This window comes from Misgurnus anguillicaudatus, chromosome 22 (genome assembly GCF_027580225.2).
Source record: "Misgurnus anguillicaudatus chromosome 22, ASM2758022v2, whole genome shotgun sequence".
In the NCBI taxonomy this organism is placed as follows: Eukaryota; Metazoa; Chordata; class Actinopteri; order Cypriniformes; family Cobitidae; genus Misgurnus; species Misgurnus anguillicaudatus.
The window spans coordinates 29066594-29083262 of NC_073358.2; the positions used below are offsets into that span (position 1 = coordinate 29066594).

At 39.4% G+C, this 16669-nt stretch overlaps 1 protein-coding gene across 3 annotated transcripts in view; it reads right to left on the reverse strand.

The window, feature by feature from the left end:
- stard8 (StAR related lipid transfer domain containing 8) overlaps window positions 1-16669 on the reverse strand; it is a 76319-nt gene that overhangs the window by 22407 nt on the left and 37243 nt on the right. For all 3 annotated transcript variants that reach the window (XM_055199674.2, XM_055199673.2, XM_055199675.2), the window contains one exon: window positions 5391-5472. In XM_055199674.2, the coding sequence (XP_055055649.2) occupies window positions 5391-5472 (82 nt within the window). The remainder of the gene's footprint in view (window positions 1-5390; window positions 5473-16669) is intronic.

A 16669-nucleotide genomic window follows, 5' to 3' on the forward strand; every position in this document is an offset into this window, starting at 1 on the left:
CATTTGCAGGTGGCCTCCAAAGACCTATGTTAATACCTGGTGTAAATGATGTAAATGTCTCTTTGATAACTATTCTGGACCACCCAAAGCAGATGTTCATGCCTGGTGTTACCGGGGCCAATGTGTCCATCAGCAACACACTTAACCCCAGGTTACTCCAAAGCAGACGGTCTCTGTAATTACTGCATTGTGTGTCACTGCTGTAGGAGTTTAAAGAAAATATACTCTGTTTTTGTGATTAGGATAAAAACTATAAAGTGCCAGCAAAAATGCAATACAAATACGGGCATAGTGATTGTTAATAGCAGTTGTCAAAGCTAAAAGCAGCACTCCTTTTGAGTTTTGTTAAAAAGGTGCAACAAGTGATGTTGATCGAGTCCTGGTGACACCCCCAAATGAATTGCATTAATGCCAAACTAGACAGAGTGATGGATCTATCAAGAGCATGTTTGGCTTAATTTTGAGTCTACCGCTCTTACCATCTGTGCCCTATCCGCTCTGACTTGACAGCACTTTTGTTAAAGGTAGGAAAGCATTCATCACCATGTCACTGTTTGATTATGGGCCTTTTTACGGTTGAGGCGAGTAGCCTCATAAGACCGAGAGAGAGAAAGATAGACAGAGAAAATGAGAAAGAGAGATAGAAATGTATTATTTCACTTTTGGCACATACACATGCAAAAAGTACAATTTCTTTTTCTGTGAAAGTTTCCAAACCCCTGCCATTTGTACATCCTTGTACATAAGTGGACACATGCAAAATTCACGCCCTCTATCTATCTACTCTGTTTGATCAAGTCTATTAGTCTGTGTTTATTAGTTGCGCGCCAATGGGCATAGCATTGCTGTTGAACACATATATAGGCAAACACATTGTTTGGCAGGGTTTTTGGATTTTATAATGCGTGACAGACCAAAACTAATCCTAGAAAACTAAAAAAGCACAGTAGCAGAGGTGTTTGGTATGGTATGTGGGACACTGATAAAAAAATGTGTGTGTGTGCGTGTGAGTTTTGGCATATGAATATATTATACTAATTAACCTTGGTGAATAATAATTAGTAGGGGACAATAAGAACAAAAGGCGTAAACAATAGGCTAGCAAGACACTCGCAAACAAGTACAGTTTAAGCACACAAACACCCACACAGTGTTTATCCTGAGCAGACTTTTTCCAGCATCCATTATAGCTTTTTAATACAAGAATGAGAGAATTATTCCAATAAGTGACCGGACAACACCTGCAAATTACAAAATTAACAGAATTATTGAAGTTGCCTCCTTCAGCTTTTCTTTTGTAAAATAACAGTTGGCATCTTAGGGCGCAGTCACCCCAAACGCGCTTGACACGCTTGCAACCGCAAGGCGCGACGCACTGCCTTTTTTAAAAAAGAGCAGTGCAGCGCGGCTTTTCATATTGCTACGCAACCACCGAGTCAGCTGTCTTGTCAATCAAATATTGAAGCGCGAGCGCTCTTTTGCTGTTAACTGTCATATTAGCAGAAACTTTAAAAAGAGGACGCTTGCTCTGACCTTGTTTGAGGGTGAGAGGTGCACAAACACGCAGGAGAGAGTGAGCGAGTGGAGTCCGGTTCTTCAAAGCAACTGTAAACTTCCCACACCACAACGTAAGGCCCGCCTCTCCCCTCATTCGATTGGACAATGGAAGACGCGAATGACGTCAGGCGCCTCTCCGCTCTCAGCGCTCCTTCAAAAACGCGCCCTGCCCATAGAATATCATTCAAAAAAGGCGCCTGCAACTGCCATAAACGTTTTGGTGTGACTGAGCCCTTACTGAGCACAATCCTGCATAGTAGACAGGAAACACTATGGGCCTTATCATACACCCGGCGCAATGCGCGACGCAAGTGTCTTTTGCTAGTTTCAACCCGACGCAATTAGCATTCTCACGTTTAGCGTCACGTTGTTTAAATAGCAAATGCATTTGCGTCCAATTTTGCGCCCATGGGCTTTCTGGTCTGAAAACAAGGTGCATTCTTGGCGCGTTGCTATTTTGAGGCAACTAAAATAGACTACGCCATTGACCAACAAAAACCTGCTCTAAAGTCTAAAGTCAATGGCGCAATATTGTTTTTGTTATTTAATGAGTGCGTTAGTAATATGCGCCTATAAACGGGAAGACAACGCGGGTCTGCTTATCGCACACATGGATGCGCAGCAGCACAAAAAAGCTTTTAAATATGAAAAATTAAAGGTGCAGTGTGTAATTTTTAGAAGGATCTCTTGACAGAAATGCAAAATAATATACAAAACTATATTATCAGGGGTGTATAAAGACCTTTTTATAATGAACCGTTATGCTTTTATTATCTTAGAATGAGACGTTTTTATCTACATACACAGAGGGTCCCCTTACGTGGAGGTCGCCATTTTGTGCCGCCATGTTTTTACAGAAGCCCTTAATGGACAAACTTCTTTCACTAAGTTGTCTCTAACGTGTTTTACGGCTACTGTAGCATCTCTATCCGTTTTAAAAGCGAGGGGTGAGCAGTGGATTGAGTCGTTGGTTGCAATTCGCAAACTCACCAATAGATGCTGCTAAAATTTACACACTGCAACTTTAAAGGATTAAAATGTAAAAGATTATTATTGAGTGTCTTGGACATAAATGAGGACATTAGAAGGCGTAAAGAGCTGCTTCACCTGTAGCCTGGTAATTAAATATTTTTTGCTTAAAACAAATGCAAATATTGCATCTATTTTGAAATGTTTTTTTAAATGCTATCCCACAGTTTTATTGTATATGATGACTTTGTACCTGTGGATATGGTGAGATGAGAACCGTTTTTAAAGGAATAGTCTACCCTTTTGCCATATTAAACTATGTTATTACCTCAACTTAGACCGATTAATACATATCTATCTTTTTTCAATGCGTGCACTGCACAGCGCGTCGTGAATGTGTCAGCATCCAGCCCAGACCCATTCATTCCCATGGTACCAAACAGGGAAGCCACCAAACACTTCCGTGTTTTCCCTATTTAAAGACTGTTACATGAGGAGTTAAACCAGTGAGTATGGTGCCACAAAATAAAACTTTTTTTTGTACCATAGGAATGAATGGGGCTAGGCTAAATGCTAACACATTCACAACGCGCTGACATCCATTACTCATTATGAAAATAAGAACAACCCTTTCAGACCGTGCGCTCGGCACACAAACCATTTTCCCCGTTGTTAAATTAGCAAAAGTGGCATCGGACACGCCCGTTTAGACCATGCACTTTAGACAATGTGCTTAGATCGTTAAAATAGGGCCCTCAATTATCATGCAGAAAGGCTTTAGTATGACAGTTGTGATCAGGATTCAAACCTTTATCTGCTAATTGAGCTGAACTATATGCAAATGCTAGGTCACAGTTCGTATAAAGGGAGCTGAATGCAAAACATTTACTTACAATACAGCAAACAGCCACAATAATATAGATATCTAGTTATTATTTGAAAGCAAATAGCCTTGAAAACACATATGCAGTACAGGATGATAGAAACTCATACCAGATTCCAATAAACAGCTGACTGACAGCATGAAATTTCATCTCAGCGTTTTTGCTGAGGTAAACTTGGTAGTACATTACATCTAAAGCTATTTGGCAACACGGCCACAGAATGACATATCCGCTCAGGAGGCAAGACAGGCACTGCATGAGGCCACTTCACCGAGAGACAGTCAAGGATCTTTAACAGCAATAGTAACCTGCTGAGGCAGAGAGATGAATAGATGAGCTCATCAGCTCAGTAACGCAAGAGGGACACTGGGGCCCAAAGTATCTACAGCCATTCTGAGTATGACTGACTTTCATTCAAAACTGTAAAAATTAAATGTTTAACTCTAGGGGAGCTGGAAAATGAGCCTATTTTCAAAAAAAGTGGAGTGTCCCTTTAAGGGACAAGTTCGGTATTTAACACTTAAAGCTGTTTAACTATCTGTTTTCAGATAGTTTATGATGAAATAGAACAGTTTTGACTGAAATTTGGACATATGATGCTGGCCCGAGAATTTTCGGGTGTTTCTTGTATCACCTCCCACCTCTATAATGGGTTTATAGGTGCACTGGAACAATCCTTCCTAAAATGCATTAAACTTTCATTTACAAAGACGTTAAACTCACCGAGTGGTCAGGGGTGTTCACTGATATGCTCACACAAAAATCGCTGCAAAAGATGCATTCCAGCAGGTTTAATCGTAGTTTTTGCCAACTCCATTGACTTGTATTAGATGTGCTGTGAGGTACGGTATTACTCCGCGCCGGGAACGTTGTTTGTATTCTTGCAATTGACAAAGGCGGATTATTGCCACCAACTGGGCTGGAGTGTTTATTATTCAAGCTCTCAACGGAAGAATGTACGGGTGTGAAGCGTTTGGAAAAATAGCTCCACAAGTTTACAACGAATGCTAAAACACCTGTTGGAAAGCATCTTTTGCAGCGATTTTTGTTTTTTTTTATACTGTTAGACCTAGGATCATACCGAAGCAAAATTTGTTATCAACAGCTAGCACCCACACTACCCAGCTTTGTAAGGTGCCTCTCTATCGCCATCTCTGTTTGAAACATAATACTGCAGGTTACGAACTTATCTTTACATCAGTAGAACTTGTGATGTCATTGAAATTATAAATGATAACAGCTGATATTTTTATTATTTTAAGTTAAGTTAAAGTTTTGTTACTTTAAATGTAGGCAAATATGGGCTTCCATGCATATGATGCCAAGTTCCAGTATTTTAGTTTCAGCTTTGTAAATGTGGTTTATTTTTCTTAAATGGAGCTGTCCTGTTTTGTTTTCTCCATTTGTTTTCTTTATACTGTGCGTCACTAGCTGCTTTTGGATAGATTGCTTATTTTCTCAATTTCTCAAGGATCAGTGGTACCAGTTGCACCCTGGGAAATGTAATTTCCTCCTTTCTGTTTATTCACTATCTTGTAGAAAAGGCCATTCACTCCACAATTTCTGCAGGTGTGACTGGTCACTTAATTACTTATTCCACATGGATAGATGAAAGAAAAAAAAGAAAAGTTCAGAATAAAAAAGGAAATTTATAGAATAAAGCACAGCAAGGCCTTCTGACACAACGGTCCATTCCGTCTCCATGGTGATTGAGGAGATGAACACTGAAAGTCTGTAACAAATGAGATGCCATCCCATGACACATGACTCACAATGGTTAATGTACGTCAATAAACATAACCATCATCTGATCTGAATACTGTAATTCAGATTTTTTTCACTTGGTATTTCCAATGATGAATGCCGTGGGTACAAAGTAACAAGGTGAGTGAATCTTATAAACTCACGCAGGAAGAGACTGCTGAAGTGGAAAATGTTAAAGGCTATTTATATTGAAGTAAATACGTAACGGTTTCTTACCTGCATAATGCCTTGAGAGAATCATGATCCAGAAACTCATGGTCTCTCCTCACAGCGGAGATCTCGATGGGGAACAGAGACGCTGAGCACAGAGAAGTAACAGAATTAATTCATCTAGTACATAATGAGGCTCATTAAATCCTACTGACACTAAAATTAATATTTAAAACAATGGTCAGTAAAGAAAGAAAGAAACAGAGGAAGTAAGATTAGTCATACAAACATGTCATCACAAGGGAGATCAACCTTATCCAACAAAAAGTAAATGACGCATGTAGGACTGCATGAAAAAACTCAAAGCGTTCCAGCTAGAGGTCTCCTCGCATCCAAATAAATGTACCCGACCCAAAGTGACCCGAATCCGACGTGCATTAATACTTTTTTTCAAAGAAAGACCTGACCCGAGAAAAACCTGAGAAAATTAGACCCAAGTCCAACCCGACCCGGCATTTTTTTAACCCGCCTGTGCCCAAACACAGTCAGATAGAAAGAAACCCAGTGGCCTCACAACCAATTTAGTCCACTGCACTATTTGTTAGGGCCCGAGCACACCGGGGTGTGAGGACCCTATTGTTCTTCAAGGAGTTATTAGGGCCCGAGCACACCAGTGTGAGGACCCTATTGTTTTTGCTTCGTTTATTATTATTATTATTATTATTATTATTATTATTATTATTATTTTCCGAAATGAATCGCATTTTTGAAGGCCTAAACATGCTCAAAAACTCATGAAATTTTGCACACGCGTCAGAAGTGGTGAAAATTTACATGTGGTATAGGCGTCAGAAGTGGGCGTGTAGAAATGGCTCGATAGCGCCACCTGCAAAATTTCAAGAGAACAGCCCCCCCGCTACGAAAAACGTACAGATACGAATTTTGGTAGGATCATCTATCACCCCAAGACCTACAAAAAAGTCTCTTGGAACTAAGCTCTAAACCCCACAGGAAGTCAGCCATTTTGAATTTTCTCTGTCATTTTTTTACATTTCCAAGCGTCGTACTTTAACGAACTCCTCCTAGAGATTTAATCCGATCATCATCATATTTGGTCAATCTCATCTAAAGGCCTTTGCGATGCTAAATTGCGGAGATCTTGACTTTTCGTTGGAGGGTGTGTCCGTGGCGGCCTGACAAAGTTCTGCATTTTCGCGATGAAACAGGAAGTTGTTATAACTCAGGCATACAATGTCCAATCTGCCCCACGCTTCACATGTTTGATAAGGGTCTTGACCTGAACACATTTTAATGCCAATATTCAGCTTCAGTCATAGCGCCACCTAGAGGTAGCAGGAAATGCCATGTTTTACGCTGTGATTTACTGCTCTTAGAGATTTAATCAAATCATCATCATATTTGGTCAGACTGATGTTAAGCCCTTTGCCGTGATAAATTGCGAAGATCTTGACTTTTCGTTGAAGGGCGTGTCCGTGGCGGCCTGGCAAAGTGTGATGTTTTGACATGAAACAGGAAGCTATTGTAATTCAGGCATACATTATCCGATCTGCTCCAGACTTCACACGTTTGATAAGGGTCCCGGCCTGAACACGTCAATATAACAATAATCAGGTACAGTTATAGCGCCACCTGCTGCACACAGGCGGTGTGGCACATTTTTTGTCCTTTGAATATCCACCTATATTTACCCACTTAAATTTAAAACCCCCTGGTTCACTGCTTTACTAAGGCCATAGGGTGGCGGTGCACATGCGTGCGAGGGCCCTTCCATCGCTGCTTGCAGCTTTAATTATTATTATTTTTTTTCTTTTTCTCCGACTTCAGCGGGACTTTAGAGGGCCTAATCATACTCGAAAACTCATGCAATTTTGCACAGATGTCAAGAGTGATGAAAATTTACATGTGGTGTATGCTTTAGAATTAGGCGTGAGAAAATGGCTCTATAGCGCCACCTACAAATTTTCAACGAAGCAGCCCTCGGACTGTGTTTGACGTACAATTACGAAATTCGGTACGCGTCTGTAGCATGACAAGACCTACAAAAAAGTCTCTTGGAGCGAAGCCGTAAACCAAACAGGAAGTCAGCTATTCTGAGTTATTTTTGTGATTTGGGCGCAGTTTTTGTCATTTCCAGGCGTCATATTTTAACTAACTCCTCCTACAGTTTTCGTCGGATCATCTTCATATTTGGTGAGTGTCATCTTAAGGCCTTTGTGATGCTAAATTGCGAAGGATTTGACTCTACGTAAAAATTTGTGTCGGTTCTGGCCCGACAAATTTTGATGTTTTCCAATGAAAGAGGAAGTTGCTGGAACTCATGCATACAATGTCCGATCTGTCCCAAATTTCACATGATTGCTAAGAGTCCTGACCTGAACACATCTACATAACAATTTTCATTTATAGCCATAGCGCCACCAGCTGGCAACCTGAAGGAACATGTTTTAGCGCAACTTTCAAATATTGAATGAAGCAGCCCTTGGACTGTGTTTAACTTACATGTACAAATTTCGGTATGCTCATGTATTATTACAAGCCCTACAAAAAAGTCTCTTGGAGCAACACCCTAACCCAAACAGGAAGTCAGCTATTTTGAATTATTTCTCAGATTTTGGCTCAGTTTTTCTCATTTCCAGCAGTCATACTTTAACTAACTCCTCCTACAGTTTTCGTCGGATCATCATCATATTTGGCGAGTGTCATCTTAAGGCCTTTGTGATGCTAAATTGCGAAGGATTTGATTCTATATTAAAATTTGTGTCTATTTCGGCCAGCCAAAGTTTGATGTTTTGCTATGAAACAGGTTGCTGGAACTCAGGCATACAGTGTCTTATCTGTCCCACTCTTCACACGATTGCTAAGAGTCATGACCTGAACACATCTACATGTCAATAGTCACTTATGGTTATAGCGCCACCAGCTGGCAACAGGAAGTGACATGTTTACAATGATTATCCAATGTCTGATCTGTCCCAAACTTCACATGATTAATAAGAGTCCTGGACTGAACACATCTACATGTCAATAGTCACTTATGGTTATAGCGCCACCAGCTGGCAACAGGAAGTGACATGTTTACAATGATTATCCAATGTCTGATCTGTCCCAAACTTCACATGATTAATAAGAGTCCTGGACTGAACACATCTACATGTCAATAGTCACTTATGGTTATAGCGCCACCAGCTGGCAACAGGAAGTGACATGTTTACAATGATTATCCAATGTCTGATCTGTCCCAAACTTCACATGATTAATAAGAGTCCTGGAGTGAACACATCTACATGTCATTAGTCACTTATGGTTATAGCGCCACCAGCTGGCAACAGGAAGTGACATGTTTACAATGATTATCCAATGTCTGATCTGTCCCAAACTTCACATGATTAATAAGAGTCCTGGAGTGAACACATCTACATGTCAATAGTCACTTATGGATATAGCACCACCAGCTGGCAACAGGAAGTGACATGTTTACACTGATTATGCAATGTCCGATCTTTCCCTAACTTCACATGATTAATAAGAGTCCTGGACTGAACACATCTACATGTCAATAGTCACTTATGGTTATAGCGCCACCAGCTGACAACAGGAAGTGACATGTTTACACTGATTATGCAATGTCTGATCTGTCCCAAACTTCACATGATTAATAAGAGTCCTGGACTGAACACATCTACATGACAATAGTCACTTATGGTTATAGCGCCACCAGCTGACAACAGGAAGTGACATGTTTACACTGATTATGCAATGTCCGATATTTCCCTAACTTCACATGATTAATAAGAGTCCTGGACTGAACACATCTACATGTCAATAGTCACCAGTGTTGGGCAAGTTACTAAAAAATTAGTAATTAGTTACAGTTACTAATTACTTCTTTTAAAAGTAACTGAATTACTCTACCGGTTACTGTATATCAAAAGTAATTAGTTACTTAGAAAAGTAACGTTTAAGTTACTTTTATGTCTGCTTTTTAAATGTAAATATGAACAGTACTGAACAGTCAAACAGTAAAATGATATGGATGTGCTATTTTACACGTAAGACTCTAATATATCACATACTGTAGGAGCCTATTTTGCTTTAGATTCAACCTTTGAATATTTTTGTTAGAAATTATCTTAATATTTAAACTTAGTTTATTTATGTATATCATTTAGACCATTTAGACAAATATTCTGCATGTTTACAAAAATATAAAATGTGTTAAAATTGTGTAGTGTCTCTTTAAAAATTTGGAGACAATTGTGTCAACATGTCAAATTTTCTAAAATAAATTATAATTTTTCTGATTTCATATTTATTTTAATAAGTTAGAAACGTCTCCGCTGTGTCCTGCTGACAGGCACGATGCGTGTGCAGCAGATGAGGCAAATTATGGGTCCTCCGAAGGTTAGACCGTCTCATTTCAGTTCTCTTCGCGAACTTCTGAGCGCCTTGAATGGGCAAGTGCTCACCTTTTATTGCATGCTTAGTAGGGTGAAGCACTTGAATTGGAACACAGCTTGTGAAGCTTGCCACAGGGACTGCGCTCTTTGGTCATATATTGTTTGTTTTTTGTTGGATTTAAATGATACACAGGATTAAAGGAAGATATTTATTCAGAAAACGGAGTAGGCTACGTGGATTGTTTTGTCGGACGGACACAGAGCGAGTGGATTGTTTTGTCAGAGGACACAGAGCGAGTGGATTTTTTGTTCGGATACGGAGAGACTGAAACTAAAACTAAAAGCGAGCTCACACATACTATGGAGTTTTAACACGGGTGTACACCGCAGTGTGAATATTTTAGTGGAAACAACAATCGCGGATCGTTCTCTTCCATGAAGCCGATGTAAACATCTAAGAATATATGATCATTTCTTAGATTTATTACCTTTGTGGACTACAAATGCAAGTTGATGTCATACTGCGATTGCTTGGTGAAGATAATTTACAAACATGAGACCGGATGGATTATGACTTGCGCACAATTTTTAAACAAAGGTATGTTGTTCCGTTTAGATTTTTCATGTTCATTCTATATGCACTGTCAGCTATGATGAAGTGTCATGAATCATTGCGCCGCCAACTACAGTCCTGCGACGTCAGATATGTCTTGTCTATTTTTTACAAAATAGAGTAACGCGCGTAACGAACTCATTTAAATTTCAGTAATTGTAATTGCGTTACTTGATTTAAAAAAATAGTGGAGTTACAGTAACGCGTTACTCCCATCACTGATAGTCACTTATGATGCCAATAGTCAGTTACGGTCATAGCGCCACCAGCTGGTAACAGGAAGTAACATGTTTACAATGATAATGCAATGTCGGATTTGTCCCAAACTTCACATGATTGATAAGAGTCCTGGACAGAACACATCTACGTGCCAATATTTACATGTAGTCACTCATACACACACACACTCGCTCACTCACTCTCTCTCTCTCATGCTATCTTACACGATGCTACCTCGCTGTCATTTGTAATTAGCAACAGGAAATGTGGCACATTATACTACACTTTTAAATGGTTCACCTATGTTTACATGCTTAAATGCCTATTTACTACTGTTCCCTTTAATTCTTCTCATGCCACGGCGTGGCGGTGTCAGGTGTGCGAGGGCCCTTCCATCACTGCTTGCAGTTTTAATTTTCATTTGTTATCTGACGATGACACCAAGGTAATGGCTGCGTTATATTTTAGCTTTTCTTGTGCTCCCCCTTGTGGCCGTTTAAGCGAAGTGAAGCGTGGTCGACTGTGAGTGACGTGGCTTTCAAATACAAACACGCCCTATAATATAACCCCACCCCCAACACTATGATTGACAAGTTTAAGTACAGGCATTGGAAACGCAAATGCAAAGAGGATTGCGATTATATTTGAGTTTTGGCAAGATCCGTACGCGACGCTAGAGGAAGTGAAATAGCAAATGATGAATTGCAATTGAGATTGAAATATGGCAGGGTGATAACTCGAAAGACATAGGAAATTAAATTGCAAATGGACTTTGATTTTACATTTAAAATTTGGCATATATTGTACATTCGCGTAAACGGAAATGCAAACAGTTTGCATTTGCGTTTGAATTAAGTCACATTTTTTACACCCACAAGTAGGAAAAGAAATTGCAAATACCATTTGCAATTCCTTTTTAATAATGTCTGGAATATCATTCCATATTAATCAATACGACTGAGGTTGTCGGATGCAAATTTGGATCGTATTGTGGGGGGTGATCTACTCCAATCTGCAATCCGATCAGCAGAAGTATAAAAAGTATGAAAAGAGAGAAGCTTAAATCGTAGGATTTTCTCAATCGGATACAAAAATACATTGTGCACATGCTCAGAACATTTATGATCAAGTTCATGTCTTATATTTACCTCATATTTACGTTCGACATAATTCTCGTCACAGAAACATGCAATAGCAAAGCAATGGCAACACGCATTATTAAGGTAATGGGATCACGTGCTGTACATTCTACAGCGGTCATGTGTACTTTCTAAGGGTGTCACGATTTCGACTTTAAATCAAAATTGATCGAAATTAAGTCACAACCTCGAACTTTGAATTAAAAAATGAAATTGTTGATGCTGCCACGCCCCCATGTCACGTCCGGTCGTCTTGCCAAGCAGAAAAAAACACATATTGAGTGCTGCGAGTCAACATCCTCTAACTAGCTAGCTACAGCCAGTTAAAAGATAGCATGGCAGATGCAGAAGACACCACGAGAGCTGCTCTTTACATGGGAAATAAAAAACAGCACGCACCTCTCGCCTTCAGCTGAACTCAATCAGACCGGTCTTGGCGTCGTTTTTCTGAACTGAGATCTGTTTAAGTTTCACAACAACTTATTTCAGATGCTTAAGAGTTATGAAAACAGCATTTAAACGTGACTTATTGGAGTATAGTCTCACAATCTCGTCTGACGGTAATAAAAGCGCATTTTTAAGGTGCAAAGTACTGACAGGAATGTTCATCTGACAGGAAGTTTAGTTTTATCAGGTATTTGCGTGTACCATATTTTATTACTGGCAAGCACGACTAACACGACAGGGCATCTCCGCGTTTAAGGTCAGACATTATATTTCATAAAAGTCTAGTCTAAAAATAGTATAGTAGCCTGTTCTTTCAAAAAAAAAGAGAATCGAATCGAGACCTTAGAAACGAAAATGTAATCGAGTCAAGGATTTGGAGAATCGTGACACCCGTAGTACTTTTATAACATTAGGCTACATAAAGCAATAAAAACTTTTAACAACTTTCTACAACTCAGCTTTGTACATTTATCCAGAGATTTCGTTCATTAGTTTTTGGTATTTGGACTGTGAATAGTCATTGGGATGCTTTTGGGCTCGTTTTGAATGTCCATTGAGATGGTTTTGATACACGAAGCTGGTAACTTTGTCTGTGCGTTTGCGCCAAGCGTGCCGCACAAGCCCTGAAAAGTGAAGCCAAAACGTCTCGATCGCCCCCCAGTGACTGGTCCCAGTATAGGTCATAAAGCCCGCCTCCCCATGTTATTCAATGGGACTTGAGACCAACTAAAAAAATTAATTACACTTCAATTATCTTTTTTCCGAAGCTGGTTTCTGTCATTTACTGGAGTTTTTATCACACTGACGTAAATTCAAATATTTGTTTTTAAAATAGGTTTGTGTTTAGTTAGTTATTTAATGATATAAAAACGGTGGTGTCACGTCATGATTGACAGCTGTGATATTGTGTGATATGCGCATTCTACGAGAGCGAGGTTTTGACTTCGCGCCTTCCCTTCCTGCTCACTACTGCGCATGACTGGTCCCGAAATCGCTATTGCGCAGACTCAAGACCCAAGATGTCAGCGCCATATCGGGACACTGGCGGCTTCACTTTTCACCAATGGAAAAGAGCGAACAGGCGTGGTCCATCTTTTTTACAGTCTATGGTTTGCGCAGACGTTCGATGTAAATGTAAACAAACATTTTAATCAGATTGCAATGTTCAGGTGCATGAAAACAGTATTGTCATAACCTTCGATCGGATTAAATTCAGTCGGATTGACAAAATTGTGTGCATGTTGCAAGCGCTCTTGGCAAACGGATGAGGGGTTGGAAAAGAACTCGATGTTCACATGTGAGATAGTTCGGGTCTTCTCGGGTCCGTTCAGCAAAAACACATTATTTTAAATGACCCGAGGCCGCTAATATTATACCTGACCCATGTCCGAAGCACACGTGAAGGGACGGACCTTGGATTTTTGGATCTAAATGGACTTGTGAAGACCTCTATTTCCAGTCTTTGACAGTATTAAACTACTGACATTTATGTATTTGCTCTGGAAAGGCAAAATGGACTTGTACAATAAAAGATGTAAAATATAATAAATTGTAGTTAAGGATAATCAGAACCTCAATTATAGAATTATCTTCTTCATTTACATGCACCAATACACTATCTTTTTTAGTTATTAACAGCACAATATAGATTATATAGACTATTCAACATTTGAGGTGGATCAAAACCTTTCAGAATTTTGAAGTTATAAAAGTCTTAAAAGTTTGAACAATAATGCGTCTTTCACATAGGATGCGGTGTGCGCTGCACTGCGCTATGAAACCCATTCATTTCAATGGCTTGCGCCGTGCGAGGGCTCACGCCGCGGTCAAAGTTTAAAATAGTTTAACTTTTGCGCTGCGCTCTGTGACGATTACCCGCGCGGCCAATAGAAACGGGGCATCCAAACAAGCAAAATGGACGAAAGCTTACACTCGGGATTCTCAGAGCTTTATAATACAAGTGTATGCTCCTACAGACACATCGGAAGAAAAGCTGTGTCATGGAAACACGTAGCAATTCAAGTTGGCATGTCAGGTGTGTTTTAAGTCAAGCAGCATTGTTGTAGGTAGGCTTAAAGTTACGTGAAATGGAGACGAGCAACATCAGTCTCTGTATTCCTCATCGAATATTTAACGCAAATATAAACACTGTAGTAATTTATTGAAAACCCCGCCTACTTTGGTCTGGCCACCAGAGCACAAATCGCTTGGCTGCGCGGAACCCAGCGGCGAGCGCAGCGCACACCGCATCCTATGTGAAAGCCGCATAACCGTTCTTGTCTTAGGAGAACTTTGATTAACTTTTTTGATCCACCTCAAACGTTGACTAGTGTATTTACCAAAAATCTAAATATAAAACATCCCAAGTGGGATGTCTGAAAATTTTTTACGTGATGATGATGACACAAATGAAATGGACAGTTGTAAGTAAAAATAGATGCTACGCATAAACTAAACTGTAATGGAAGTCATGTCTTCTATTTTAAAATACTGTAGTAGATGACGTTCTATTAAAAAAGTGGCGTCAAATAACAGTAAACCCTGGACGGCAGTATTTTAAACAGAACAAAGACTGAGAAGAGTGCAGAGTGTGTATACCTGTGTATTGTTTGTGTGCGTGCATGTGTATGTGTGCACTTCAGAGCTGCTGAGGTGTCCCATTTCCAGGTTTTGTTTTAACCTCCTTCCCTTCGGAAAAAGCACAGGTCCAACAAATGACAGCAGTGCAAGAACACTCCCCAAGTGCATTCGGGTTCAACAGCTATCACACCACAGCAAGAACAAAGTAAAACTAAGTCAACCTGATGCCAAACAAAGTCAACTTTAAGTTCAGCTAGCCATTTTCATAGAATCTAATAAAGAACGGCACATTTCTTTAGTAGAGAATGATAAGTTCAAATTGAACCTCGCACTTCCTGCTCCAATTTCCTTTCTTTCAAAACGTTGAAGTTATGAAGTATTATACATGAAGTGCCTTTATCCGTATGGTTCAAGAGACACCCGTGTTTGTTTTTTATACGTAGCCAAATACTTTATTTTATTCTATGCATGAAGGAAACATTCAGTGTCCTTACTGCTATTTAGTTTGAGTATTCTAGGCATGCAAGAACAAATATTTACCTCAAATACTCCACTTACAGACCACTTCACTGCAAATAAAAATGACGTCTCTTTTCTAAACAAAAAAACAAACATCTGCAGTACAAAGCAGGTGTTTACATATTTGTCAAGTACTTTTGAATCAATTCTCAGTATTATTATTATGGCTGAATATTTAAAAATGTATGACTTGTGTGTATTTTTGTGTAAAGTTTCTTGTTTTAGTATTATAAGTTAGGTTTTGTATTAATAATATTCCTGTGTATGTTGCGTATATTTCTAAGGTTGATTAATTTAATGTACTCTTGGTTAGTTTAATCTACATCAATGTGTCATAATTTCTCAAATAAAATTTATATTTTTTTATTTCATATTTATTCTAATAAGTCAGAAACATCTCCGCTATGTCCCGCTGACCGTCGCGGTGGGCGCGTGCGACAGGTGACGCAACTTATGCGTCGTTCGAAAGCTAGACGATCTCATTTCAGTTCTCTTTGTGAATTCAAGGGCTGCAACCTTCAAAGACCGAGTGTTCGCCTACTGAGGTCACATCCTTCGAATTTGGACACGGTTTCATGTTTCATAAAAGATACTTGACACAGAGCAGCTGCAAAAGTTTAAGCCATACACCCCAGGAACCCTGCTGTTCATCAACCCAACACCAAGTACCAGGTTTATAATAGAGCATCAGGGGATGATGCTGAGAATAAAGTGGGAAACCTGTGGCATTTGTGCTGAAGCTGGACATCAATAGATAAAAGAGAGATCACAGAATTTCTCAGTAATGACCTATGCTGATTCAGATTTGATCAGTCATTAGATCAAAGTCTTTTTTAACATTGGATCCTACTGTTCCTTTATAGTTATTTTTATGCAAACGCAACAGGGATGAATGAGTACAAATTTGCTTTAATATATACCAGTATATTTCCAACACAGGGCCCTACACCCTCACTAGCATGACGATGTTTCAGAATTATTAATTCATCACATCCATGTTTTTGTCACAGCTGACGCAGGTCAAAAACCAATGAAAAGAGTCCACTGTCTGTTTAGTCTCTGACATGCAGCAGAAAAACACACAGCTCTGTCAGTGGAAGCCGAGCAGATGGCAGGTGTTTGTCAGGTTGCGTGAATGAGTAAATAGAAGTGCTGTTGCAATTTTCATCAGTGGGCAGGGTTTTAAAAGCAACAAAACATAGACCGTTGTTTATTTCTTTCATGCGAGTATTGTGATATTTTGTTTGCCAATACTGCATCGCTTCTCAAAAAATGCAATATTGATATTTTAAAAATAAAAATCATACAAGATTCATGGTAGCTGTTCTGATTGGAGTTTATTTTCCGAGAAACCATTCACTTAAAAGGTGACAGGAATTACTAACATAGGGGACGCCACAATTTTTTTTG